At 41.6% G+C, this 13,243-nt stretch overlaps 1 protein-coding gene across 2 annotated transcripts in view; it reads right to left on the reverse strand.

The window, feature by feature from the left end:
* Positions 1 to 1,161: 1,161 nt before the first annotated feature.
* The window catches only part of jarid2b (jumonji, AT rich interactive domain 2b), a 101,686-nt gene continuing 89,604 nt past the window's right edge, over positions 1,162 to 13,243 (reverse strand). The window contains exons 7-18 of one of the 2 annotated variants that reach the window (XM_042011333.1): positions 11,734 to 13,204; positions 10,148 to 10,752; positions 7,284 to 7,376; positions 6,925 to 7,043; positions 6,676 to 6,746; positions 6,406 to 6,520; positions 6,181 to 6,286; positions 5,889 to 6,071; positions 5,096 to 5,226; positions 4,643 to 4,829; positions 4,065 to 4,172; positions 1,162 to 3,622 (exon numbers count right to left, since the gene is read on the reverse strand). In XM_042011333.1, coding sequence (XP_041867267.1) covers positions 3,377 to 3,622; positions 4,065 to 4,172; positions 4,643 to 4,829; positions 5,096 to 5,226; positions 5,889 to 6,071; positions 6,181 to 6,286; positions 6,406 to 6,520; positions 6,676 to 6,746; positions 6,925 to 7,043; positions 7,284 to 7,376; positions 10,148 to 10,752; positions 11,734 to 13,204 — 3,435 coding nt within the window. In that variant the 3' untranslated portion in view covers positions 1,162 to 3,376. The remainder of the gene's footprint in view (positions 3,623 to 4,064; positions 4,173 to 4,642; positions 4,830 to 5,095; positions 5,227 to 5,888; positions 6,072 to 6,180; positions 6,287 to 6,405; positions 6,521 to 6,675; positions 6,747 to 6,924; positions 7,044 to 7,283; positions 7,377 to 10,147; positions 10,753 to 11,733; positions 13,205 to 13,243) is intronic. The other variant, XM_042011334.1, reaches the window with a different exon arrangement.

The following is a 13,243-nucleotide window of genomic DNA, read 5'->3' on the forward strand; positions in this document are numbered from 1 at the left end:
AATGCAATAACAGTTACTGAATCAACTAATCCAAGAGTTTAAATTTTTTTTAGTTGTACCGTAGCTGTCCCTAGATGTTTTTTTTTTTTTTACTTTCTGTGAAATAGCCCATCGCCCACACGGAGACAAGTTCAGGTATATCCGCTAAAGGTTTTTGTCTTTCAGGTGCTTTGCCCACATGGAACTGGTGTTTTGGGAGCCTGAAAATTAAGTTACATCTATGTGCTATAAGGCAGACAATTCGAGCTGCTGTGCTGCATCCCATGTGGTCTGCCTCAAACATTTCATGTTACATATCAAACAAACCCATCCAATCTGAAGGTGTTATTTAAGCTGTACACTTCCTCCCTTGCTCTTTATCTCATGTTTGCTGCTGCCCTGATCACATCCACCTACAAGAGAAAATAATGTTCAGAATTTACTCCCAATATTTAACTGGTTAAAAACATGTATGCACCAGCAGTGGTGGGATCAGAGCTCAACAACAGAACATCAATTCTAACTAAAGCTTTTATTCATCCACCTGTGAGTTATCAGACTGAATTGCTTTTTTTTTTTTATAAAAACGGGTCCCAATCCAATGAATCTGAAAACAGCAGTTTCTGCCAACAGCGTTAACCATGGCAAATTACAGTGATGTTTGTTCTGCAGAAGCTATTTAGAATTATATGCTTTTCACAGAAAAATCTGTTAATAAAAAAAAAAAACAAGCAAATGTCTCCCTTTTAGCTCAGTTCTCCATCATCTCAAGTTTCCACGGCATGACTTTATGCCCATGCTCTAAATCTTATCTCCATTTTGGTGCATTTCTGTGGAATTTTTTTTTTTTTTTTTTTTTTTACCTTCATTTTTCTAAGTAAAATGTTTGAAAACAAATTCTCATTTACAAACATGACCTGGTTACTTTCAGGCCTGACATACATGCGTCAGCATTTTCAGTGGTTTTGTGTTCATGCACATGTTTCTGGAAACGAGTATTCACGTTAAACTCTTAAGAAGCAAAACTGTTCCATCGTCGTGTGGATGTAAATGTCTCCGCACTCTAACAGATAAGAACTTAAATCTGAAGGGTGAAGATTAAATATTACATATTTTCTTCTTGCTGTAAAATAAAACTGCACACACAGAAACACGGGAAGGTCGGAAAGAAATGACAGTGAATTGTCGGTAAGTTTTTATTAAACCTTAAGTACAAACTGCAAAAGTAAAAAACTGTCATTATAACCAACATGAAACTCTTTCCAAATGGAGGGAAATGCCGAGATATGGCACAAATAAATTAAGTCTCCAGAGACCCTGCAGTGAGCAAGTAGTTCATACTGTAGAAAATGGAACAAGAGAAACCTAGCAATAAAAAAACAGAAAAATCAGAAAAAAATATGTTGTAAGGCCATAAAAACTTGACAACCACATTTTTTATTTATTTATTTTTTTTTATTTATGTTGAAAACACCCGACTTGGTATTTCATTAAATAGTCCTAAAACAGTTCAGTCTTCTGAAAAGGGACAACAACCAACAAACTGGATTATAGGATTTTTCCTTGACAGTCATCACTGGCAAGCTCAGTGCAACATGAGTAGCTACTACATTTTTGTTGAATTTTCAGTAATGAAAATGTAAAAACCCATTTTTTTTTGTCAACATATCTTTTTTCCCTTTTCTTTAAAAAAGTAAAGCTAAACAAACAAAACTAGGTTGGAGGAGGAGGAGGGGGCAATCATTGGCTACTCAATATCTTCTTTCATACTGATATAAGCAGCACTTAAAATTTTTATACACATTTACCAGAGCAACCCTGTAAGCATCAAACTCACACGGATGAAGAAAGGGAAATGTAAGGCTTTTTCTTCATCAATCACTCTCCTGTGGAACATCTTCTCTTTTCTCTAGTCCTTCCTTTCTTTCTTTCTTACTTAACCCCTGAAAAAGGCTCAAGTATTTAAAGAAATTTACAGGATTTATGTACAAAAAGTTGATGTTTGTGTCAGATTTTTTTTCTTCTCTTAAAAAAAAAAGGAAGAAAAAAATTCACTCTTAATATATCTGGAAAAGGGAAAAAAATGCAAAAGCACAAAACAGAAAAAAAGAAACAAAACTTGGATTTGATATTTCACATTTTACACTCTTTAACTAGTGGCTCTACTTGAGATAACATCAGATCAACAGAAGTAGAAAAACAAAATAATAATAATATAATATAATAATTAATGTTTACTGGTACAGATGAAACAGGACTGGAAGAATGGAATGTTAACACGATTGCACATCTAGAACCAGAAAAGCATGAAAGCCTTTCTGCCCTGTGGGGCGGGGGTGTGAGAGCTAGCCGATAGCTGGTGCTTACCCCCAGATTTTTTGTCTTTTTTCATTTTTGTGTTGTTATACAGTAATTATAACCAACAGCACCAATAAAATGGATCTCCTTTCTAAGTATCAGGCACCATTTTCACTCGCTAGTGAAGAAGGGATCCCTCCATACTACAAGGAAGTGAAGTGAGCAGCTGCAGCTTTGCTCACCTCACATCCAGCAACACACAGAAACATCCATGAGGACAAAAATAAAAAACAGAAAACTTCTCACAAAAAAAAATCTAGCAGAAACAAGGCTAAATTTAAAAAAACTCAGAAAAAAAATGTAGCCAACCAATAGTAAACCAACATAGTCTGTCTTTCAAGTTTTTACCTTGCATCACTAACCCCCCTTTAAAAAGAACAAATATAAAAAAAATAAAGGGACTGCATCAAGAACACAGTTAAAATAAAATTATAAAAAAAAGACTCTTCTTCCTCGAGTGAAGGACAGAGAGAAACTTTGGGTAACTACTTGATGTCATTCTTGTTTCACGGCAGCCTTTTCAATCGACCCAAGTTCACAGTTGAGAGGGAAGGGACGGGGTTCAGTCTTAGGGATGATAGGAGGGCAGGAAAAAGTGACGCAAGAAAAAGGGTAACAAATGTAACCCATTTCAAAGGATGGGGAGGGGGCGGAAGGTGAACGGCAACATGGGGGTCTGTCAAATCTTCCTCTGAATGTTACACTTAATGCTTGTAATGTTGACTCGAGGGGTGGGCAGAGCAATAAAATCAATTTCTTCTTTCATACTAGTGCAAAAAAGACATCTTGCTTTTTTTCTTTTATTTTCCTTTTTATAAACAAGCCTGTCGAACTAAATGAGCGGTGTATTTGGAGACTGATGTCAAGTGAGGGAGATTTTTAAATAATTTGTAATATTGAGTGGTGTTAAGAGATTGATAGTGATGTAGCTTAATAAAAACAAAACAAACAAAAAAACAACTGTGGGCTGTGGGGGAGTTTGAATGGGTGAGGTGGGATGTGAACACAGCACATGGTGACATGGCAACACCCCCTTCCCTCAGGACACAGCTGCGGCTTTGGGCATGTGGCTTGACGACAGGCGTGCCAGGGACACCTCTACAGTGGCGCGTTTTCGTGGACCTCGCTTGGCTGGCGATGCTTTGGCAGGGCTTAAGCTGTGGCAGGAGTCCCCTCCTCCTCCACTAATGATGATGCCTCCTCCTCCTCCACCAACGCAGCCGCTTCCCCCATTCTTTAAAACGGCTCGCCCGCACACCTGGTTCACCAAACTGTTGATTTGCTCCTGTGTGAGAAAGCCACAGAATATGCTGAACCAATTTTGCATTGTTATACAGCACAAAAATTACAAACATTCAAAACATTTTAATTAACTAGACTCAAAATAAAGACCCTTCCTGGTAGCATTTCCTTATGTGTGCCACCTCTCTGTCTGGAAAGAATATTTTTTTTAAAAACTTATCTAAAACTGTGGGTATTTAAACAGATATAATAAATAAAAAACAAGCACATACTTAAAAATAATAAAACATGTATAAACAAATGCAATCACCCTTTAGCTGCTAAAATGTACATGCTGTCATCTCATTGAGGCATACTGTTTCTCTCAGCTGGGTTTGACCATGTTTTTGCCACTGATCATACAGTGTCATGGTAACAGCTCTGAGTAAGCTGAGCTGATATCACCCTCTTCTGGACAAAAAGGGAACTGAATCGTGGCTGCTTACCTCATCGTATCGGTACATCATCTTAAGTCCTCTGCAAGACTTGTGCTTTTCCACATAGCGCAGGGCACACTCCAGACAGAAAACCACATTGTCAGTCTCCTGAACCACCTGCGCAAACACAAAAAAACATGGAATTAAAAACATGTGATCTTTTTTCATTAAGTAGAAATTACAAAAAGGAACCATGTTAACTAATTTCTTCCAGTTTAGCTCCTCTAATACAACGGATAAGTGATAGAGGATGTACTATACTGCTATCTTACAGTTTATTTCAAGTACATTGTAAAAAAATAGTCAGCTGTATCAGTTTGTGTGTTATATAAACATTTGGTTTATATACTTTTACTTTTACCCGTCATAAAATACTACAGAAATCATATTTTGTTGGTTTTGAAACATAAAAACATAAAGGAAACCAGACATTATAGCACGTTCAAACTAAAGAAAATGTTATCAAGTTATCATATCAATTAATAAATAGTTTTTGGGAAAAAAAACATCAATTCTTTCAAGTCTGTCATTGAAAAATTAAAACCAAACTCTTTTAAACACACAACAGTCCTGCCCTCTGCTCTCACCATGGACAGGTAGCAGAGATGCTGACAGATTTGGCAGCGTCTCTCTGAGGACTCCAGTGCCAGCCATTTCCCGCGGGGCTTCTTACGTCCCTCACCGGGCCCCAGGCTGCCATCGTGTGTGCCATAGCGGGCAGAGGAGAGCAGACCTGCCTTGTAAAGTTCCTGACGTTGATGCATCTCTATGTTCCTGTTGCACAAGAAAGAGGCTCAATAAGTGGAAGCTAGAAAGCACTAAGTGAGTGCAGAGAAGAAATTGTTGCTCTGAGTAGACAGGAAGGCAATAATGCTGAGCTGAGTTAAAGAAATGTTTAAGGACACTCCTTTGAAAGGGTTTGTACCTTTAGAGCAAATCATCTCTATGATGTTGCAGCAAACTTTAGACTCTGATCACTAGTTTAACTGGATTTGCACATTAGATGCATTATGTGTAAGTGTGCATGTGCTGCAACGTGCCTGAGGTCTTTGAGAAGGGCGGAGATGGTAGTGAGGAGAAGGCCGTTGTCCCTCTTGGACTCAGCTGTGGCAATCTGATACAGTAGCTTCTCCATGGAGAAGGGTTTGGCTATACAACGACATTTCAGGTCCTGGGATGAAAAGAAGCAGGACGTTACTGACTGATACATCACTGATGAGCAAAGCCACAACATTTAATAATGACTGATATTTTTCTACAAGATGAATCATTCCTCAACAGTGATGATAATCTACTTTAAGAATAAGACATTTTAAATAAACTGTCAACAAGACACTAACCAAACTTCATGGTTTATTTCTCTCATTCAAGAGTGAATAAATGTTCTATGTGGAAGAAAACTATTTCATACAGAGCACCTTGATGTAACCCATTGTATGAATGTTATAGCACCATTGAGGGGAACACTGGTACAGCATTGAAAATGCTAGTAACTAAAGGTGTATGAGCTTCCATCACAATAATGTGCATAATAATAAAGAACATTTATTTTTCTCTTCTAATACAGCTATTATGTGGTTTGGTAGTTCAAAGGTTGGTTTGTGGTCACAAAAATGTTACATTTACATGTACCTGGAAGGAGAATTTCTCCTGAAAGTTCGACATGCAGACAGATTAGAGACTAAAGCTCTGCGTTTTAACTTTCTTTCTCTGTTTAAGTGGCTTTGAGGAACTACAACAGAGGAGTAAAGTCTGTAAATTAAGTGTAAAACCTGTTGTTATTAGTTTAGGATGGACGGCTACAGCTCTGTCCACCCTGATTTATGAGCTGACCTTTGCGGCCTGGTAACCCAGGTTCATCCAGTGTGGTGTGGCAAAGTGCACCGTCTCTGACACGCTGTAGCCACAGCACACTTTAGAGACAAAGGCACCAGGGAAGCAGACCACAAACTGGCCACACCGCTGGACTGTACGGTAAACCTTGATGCCTTCGCGGCACAGCACCTCTGGAGAGATCTAGAAGGTTAATATGAGGGAAAGAAACGGTTACATTTCAGTACTGAAATTGATGGCTTGACTGTTGACTTTACAATGTTACGTACACACATACAGAGAAAACACTGACCATAATATTTTTCTCCAGCATTTCTAGTCCTGGGGTGCCATTGGCTTGAAGCAGTGTATGGACCACTTTGTCCAGCTTAGCCTTCTCCTCAGCAGGGACAGAATACCTATAAAAACAACAGATGGACCATTTTTCTTATTATTACAGGCTCTCCAAGCTAATTTTATAGATTTCAGTGTCAAGGACAGAGCTGTCAGTGATGGGAACAGCTCTGTGCATACTTACCAAATGCAATCAGCACCAGTGTGTAAGTAATCAATATATGGAAGGCGATTTTGGTCTCGAGACCAGCATGAGGTAGAAAAGACCATGCCAATGTTTAGCCAGGGAATGGTCACCCCTGCAAAGATGGGATAGTGTTAGAAAAAAAAGCATTAAAAACTCCAACAAATGCAGTTAAACATCAGTTTATTTGCATTTTCTACATTGCTCTTTTTTACTAGAGAAAAGGCTTTAAACATTGTTAACGCTGCAGTCTTTGTTCATTGTGCTTACCAGGCACAGCACCCAGATGTCTCAGTATGGATCCAGAGTTATTGGGGAGGACAGCGAGGTTCCATCCATGTCTTAGGAAAGAAAAAAATAAGAGTCAGTCCCTTATTTTTAGAAGATACCTGCTCAACAGCATCTAAGGAATAAACAGATTTGCTTTAAAAAATTAATGAGAAGATGAGCTGGAGTGGTTACAATCCTGTATTGCTGTTAGAGTATTCAGTTTATGTGTATTAAATATGTGGTACTCACTTTGCAAATGGCTCTGACTTTCCTGTGGGGAATCCACTGCCATGTGTACTGGTGTCCACCTTCCCACAATGCACTGCCACGTGGCAGTCTCTTTGCTCCACGATCCTCCAGTATTCTTGCTGAAAGGAGGAAAAAAAAGGGGGAAAATGATGTGTGGAAGAATGCATGAAACAGGTTTCAGGTGTCCGCTAGGTTAGTTAATTCCAAAAGTACTACCAGATGATATCTGTGAGGCAGATTATTTTCATACAACAGCTTTATATGCACATCTAATTCAGAGTTACTACATTTTAACCACTAAAAGCTGTTTGCAGTTTGAGTTTATTATAAGTGTCTAATGAAGGCGTTGGCGTGCTAACCTCAACCTCAGCAGCCCCTGGTTCCTTGTTAAAGCACATGGTCATGGTGTTGCGGGCTATCCTGAAGAAGTTGGTCAAGGACACCGATTTCCCCTGCAAAAAAAAACAAAATAAGCTTTGGGAGTGACAATGTGCCCTGTTGAGAGGAGAAAACTGCATATTAAAATTGATGGTACTCTGTCATGGTAAAGCAGCTACAAAGTATGCGAACTAAGAGATGAAGGTGAATAAAAAACTAATAAAGAAATACGTTTAGACACGAATGAATTCCCTACTTTCCTACCTTATAATTAGGTAGGTATGTTTTGGTGTAATATTACACGCATGTTCGCATACAAATAAATCATGTGTAGATGTGTTTGTATGTGTCCCTAAAAGGCTCTAATTTTAACTCAACCATAACTCTCAAACACATTTCCCCTGGACGTGACCCCCTCTCATGGACACTCCTGCTGCAGAGAATCTTTTAAGGCGACCATAAATCTGCCTGCTCCTGACCTGGAGATGCTGAAAACTGACCCCGTGGATTCCCCATGCTCTTGGTAACAATTTGTCTTTTTCTCTCTCTTTTTTTCTTATTGCTTTTTCTAGTAAATGTCCAGATGTTTTCAAAATAGGATCAGACCTAGAACTGCAGTCAAATAATACAGTATAACAGCCATCTTAGGCACTGACAATACTTCCTTTTTCCACTCAGTAGAGGCACTTTTTGAGCTTTTTTTTAGTATAATCAAAGGGTTAATTATACCCTTGATGTCCACTTTGTTCTTTTTAAAGATGAAGTGCAATCTGATCTCTTTTTGGAGACCCCTTTGGGATGAAAAATGCATACAAATCTATGTTGTGTAGAAAATTAAGTCATATTTTGACAAGCCTGTCCTGTCAGGGTAGTGACAGCCATTTATAAGTCACCACACTGAATACTACTTCTATACATAAATGGTCTATTGATTGTACAAGGTCAACTCTGCTGACAGTTTCTCTGCTCTATAGAGGGAGGCCATAGAGAGGGATATAGTCACTAAAAGAACTGAGTGTATGTAAAAGAAAAAAAAAAGAATCAAATAACATCCACATTTAGGATGAGATGAGTTTTGTGCAAAGTGACGCTGAAGGAGAGAGGGAGTCATCTCAAGGAATAAAGTCATCTTAATGACAGAAACAGTTGCCATTTCATCTCATCAGAATGCCGTGGCAAAATATCTGAAGAAATATCAACATGGCAGACAATGTTGTGCAAATGGTGTGTTTGACAAAGCTATGTGCACAAATTACTGCCCTCACAGGTGAGGACCCATCAGCCTGTCAGAGAGCTTGACAAGAGGATGGTACATATGATGGGGTGATCAGGGGGGTGAGGGGCTGAAATTTTAGAGAGCAAGGACATCTGCAGAAAGAGAAAATCTAGAGGTAGGGGGTGAATGGAGCTGATGGCTTGGGAGAATTTGAGGAGGTGGAGTTTTTGGAAAGGGCTGGGCCAGGCTGTGGGGTGGGTCTGCCTTTTCTCTGACCTACATTTCAGCCATACAAATCAGCAAAGCTGCCAGCAGGAAGGAGGGGTGGGAATACATCATATGTGGGTCCATATGCACACATACATACGACTATACAACAGATACATAAGTGGACAGATAATTAAACAAAACCACAAGATGTGCAAGGAAGAAACACTTCTGATCTTTGCTTTTACACTGAAAACCAGTCAAACTCAAGTTTGCTCAAAATGAACTAAAAGCTATCAGTAATACATGTTAAAACTTCAATAGTTACAAACATCTTTGCAGTTAACACCAACGCATTTTTGTGTCTGAATGAGACCCAAGACAGAGTGGAAAAACCAACTTAAGAACGAGAATATTTCACCATCTAAGGAGCCACCATCTGCAAATGACTCGCTAAGATTATGTTTGGAAAAACTAATGCTGGACTGATTGAGCTAAAAATTTGTGTTGTAGGCCTTACTGCTTGATGAAGTAACAGGATGCACAGTGTTGGGAAATTACATCAAAATCTTAAAATGCACTGAAATGACAAGTGAACAGTGGCATGCTTTTCATTTCATAGTCATATTTCTTGTTGGTTGATGATACAGAAACCAAACCTCTGATGAATTATGCAGAGGTTTATAACTGCAGCAGCACTTCTGCTGCTCCTCTTTCATGAAGATGTTGAGGATAGAAAGAGAGTCAGGTAAAGTAATTCAAAGCAAACATACAATTCTTTTATCAGTGTTTCATGTCTACCTGAATTATCTTAGCTTAATGTCTCAAAGTGGATGGGAATGACTGAAACGGACATACGGTGAGTGCTACGCGACTACAACGGATATGAGTCGGGGGAAAAGTAGGAGGGACAATGAACCCATGCCCCTCTCACTTCCAACATCCTTGGTGGTGATTTTTTTTTTGTTTGTTTGTTTATGCAAGACGTTGAAGTGCATGTTTTCTCATTTAAGCATTAGAAATGTGGAAGGCATTAGAAAACACAAAACACCTTCCTTAGCACATCAGGTAAGGTGTAGACTCATAACACCTTACATGCAACTTTACTGCCAACATTGACATTACAGAAGAATGCTTCCCAACAAAAATAAATAGGCCAAATTACAAAGGCGCATGTGGTAAGTGTCATTCTGCTGAGTTATCTTTGAGCTAGCTAAAAGTCACATAAAGGAAACCATGACAACCAAGCAGCGAGGAAGCAACATCCATAGCTGCTTCCACGCCGTAGTGCTACTGTTGATGGCAGATCAACTGTTGACCTTTAAATGACAATAAGAGGCGTTAACAGCACTTATCGACTTCAGAGCACAAGAAGGACAGAACAGGAAAGAATAAAGAAATGACAAGAAAAGATAGACTTACGTGTTTCTTGTCTGTATGCTTCAAGAGTGTGGCATAAACAGCAAGTGCCTTCCTCATCCTCACCTTGTAAATACATTTGTGCTGGTCACTGAGCACGCCTCTGTCCTCCTCCGCCTGCTCCTCTCCATGCTGCCTGTCCTCTTTGCCTTGTTTTTCCTGAGCGAAGAGCCGGCGCCGGCCCGCTTTGACCTGAGCCTCCAGCTCCTTCAGACGGTGATAAACTCCGTTGGTGCGGTGGTGCCCTGTTGCCCCTCCCACTACCCCACCTACTAGCCCATTTTTGGGCTCATAGCGTGGCAGCGAAAGCCCGTTAGGAGCAGAAGAATCCGAGAGACCCTCAAGAGGGCCCCGTCGCGACTCCAGGCCCTTTTTCTCCTGCAGCACCTCAGTCAGCAGTCGCAGGCGTTCCTCTGCGCCGAGCGAGTCATAGGAGAGGATGTACTGGAGGTAAGCTTCCTGCAGCTTGGCCAGTCGGTCCTGTGCCGATTTGGGGATGCGCAGGAGGTCGGCAAGCTTGGTCCACTTCTTCAGATCCATCACCTGCTGCATGCCGCCCATGTCATTGATGAGCTGGAAAAAACATGACAGGTCCACTTCGCAACCACCTGCACCAAAACATAACAGAAAAATAGTTAATGGAATTAGCAAGAGTTGTTTTTTTGTTTTTTTTTTGTTTTTTTAACTTGTATATACAAATTTTTTTAAAAGAAGAACACTGATTTTGGAACCATGTCTTTTTTTCAGCAGAGTTAATTTTAAATGTAACAATCACTTCACCCTTCAAAAATAATCTGAACTATCACTATGCCAAACGGATATACAAATCACTCTTAATGTAGAACTGATCTGCTGCGGACACTCCAGGAAGTCATTTGGAAGCAGGGTATTCTGGCTGGCTGCAGGCGCTCTGCTGTAGCCCTTCGTCTGCCAGGTCTCTCTGGCTTACAGCTGCAACACTGAGCTGAGCAGCACACAGCTGCATGTAAGTGCCACAAACACGGCACAGCGCGGTAAACCACAAAACCAACCAGTATAAAACAATCACATTTCCACATCTACATATCTGCGTGCATTGGAACATTAGCATATTCTTAAGCTCAATCTTAAAGAAATACTGTCTTTGGTTGGCACTGAGCTTCTTACAGAGTTGTTTCACAATATTATTGTCAACTATAAACAGGAAAATAAAATCTGAGGAAAGCACGCAACCAGGAGCGCATCTGTTATACTTTAATGATGGCTCCTTTCTGTTATGGCTTTGCAGGTGAATAAATAAAGTGCAAACTGTAAGCAACTTTTTTTTGCAATTGTATGCCATACACGTTTGATAAACTGCATTTTCTTTAGAACTCCATCTGTACTTTGGAGGGAAAAAAAAGCTGAATGTTGACCAAGAGCTGGGCCACCATTTAAAACTCGTCAGGGATTAATTCGCTACTGCAAAATCAATAATTCTTGTCTTCTGTGGCAATCTGCAGGAAGAAGGTTGAGTCTTATTGTTTAGTCAATTCAAGCAATTGAGGAGGTAGTTTTGTTCACTACAGCTTTGTGCAAAATCACAAAATGTGTGTGTCCTGCTCGCTTACCAATGACAGGTGGCTCATCCATGGTAATGCCCTGAGATTTAAGGTGCTTGCGGATGCAAGCAAGCCGCTGCACATTAGGACCCCAGCGTCGGCCCAGCATGTGGACCCTCTGCACCTGTGTAACAAAACGCATCTCCTCGTTCAACTTGCACTCCGGCCGCCAGTCTGGTGGCGGCACCACACGGCACATGCCAGCCACCTCGGCCTGTTCCCTCACTGCATCCAAGTACACCAGGGGGTCCTGGAACTCCCTTGGAGCTGGCCGGAAGATAGGGACTTCACCCAGCGCCGCCCAGCCCTCTGGCTTGCTCCGCTGGCGATCCCACTCCTTCTCCTGCTCTCGTTCCTTCTGGCGCGTTAGCTCTTTCTCACGCTCCCACTCCTTGTCGCGGTCAGCTGCCCGCAACGCTGCTGGTTTGAACTGTCCAGGGCTGTTGGAACTAAGAAGAGAGGAGGTGGAGGAGGAGGAAGAAGAGTACACAGAGGTCTGTTGGGAGTCTGAGGTAGTGCTGGCACAACTGGGGTTTGGTGAGTGATTCTGGCCTAATGAAGGGGAAGAAGAGGAGGAGGAGCTCCGACCATGTGACTTGCTCTGCTGCTGCTGTGCTTGTCGTATCAACATCAGCTTGCCGGCCGATGCGCGCTTCGGTCGCTGGTTCACCGAGTCCATATTGGCTGCTGGTGTAGAAGGAGGTGGGGTTTGTTTAGGAGGGGGAGTAGAAGGTGGAAGTGGAATAACAGGCTTAGTTTGTTTAGGAGAAGGGGCTGTTTCTGAGTCATGTCCATTAGAAACTGGAGTGGTAGGGGCGGTGTTTTGCTTAGTAGCTTTCTCTTCATTGGCCACCTTTTTGCTGCTGCTACGCGTTTCCAAAGGCGTGGTTTGAAGCCTGGCTTTCTTGGCCTCAGTGCCAATTGTTTTGGCTTTCTGATCGACAAGCCCCGTCCCCACTGCATTGAGCACCACCTCTAGACGCCGTTTGGAGTTGCGCAGTCCCTCTCGACCCGTGCACTCCCCCTGGCCTTGCTGGCACTGTTTCTGCGCCGTTTCCTTGGCCAGAGTGTTGTGCCGCTGCCCGTTTAGCCTCCCGTTAGGTCGAGTGTTGGCAGCCACATTGTGCAGCCTGTTGGATAGTAGCACCTGTTTGCGGGTTTTTGCATTGCTGTAGTGGGCTGGTGCCGCTGCTTTTCCTGAGTTGGCCAGCCCGTTGCTGGCTGCTGGCTGGCTGTGCTGATTGTGATTGTTCGCTGACGATGATGCCGAGGCGGCGCTGTTGTGTTTGTTGCTGCTGCTGAGTTTGGTTTTCTTGCCCAGTTCTTTCTGTTTGGCTTTGGTGTAGGTGACGTGGCCCTTGGACACGGTGGCTGTGTACTTCTTCACAGTTTTGGACGGCAGTCGGAAGTCGCGGCTCTTTTTGGCAGCACTGACAGCTTGTGCCGAGCCTGCCCGCGTTAGCCCGTTCACTTTTGAGACCTGGGATGAACAGAGAGAAGAAATAGGATTAACAGAAAG

This window comes from Melanotaenia boesemani, chromosome 17 (assembly GCF_017639745.1).
Source record: "Melanotaenia boesemani isolate fMelBoe1 chromosome 17, fMelBoe1.pri, whole genome shotgun sequence".
NCBI lineage: Eukaryota > Metazoa > Chordata > Actinopteri > Atheriniformes > Melanotaeniidae > Melanotaenia > Melanotaenia boesemani.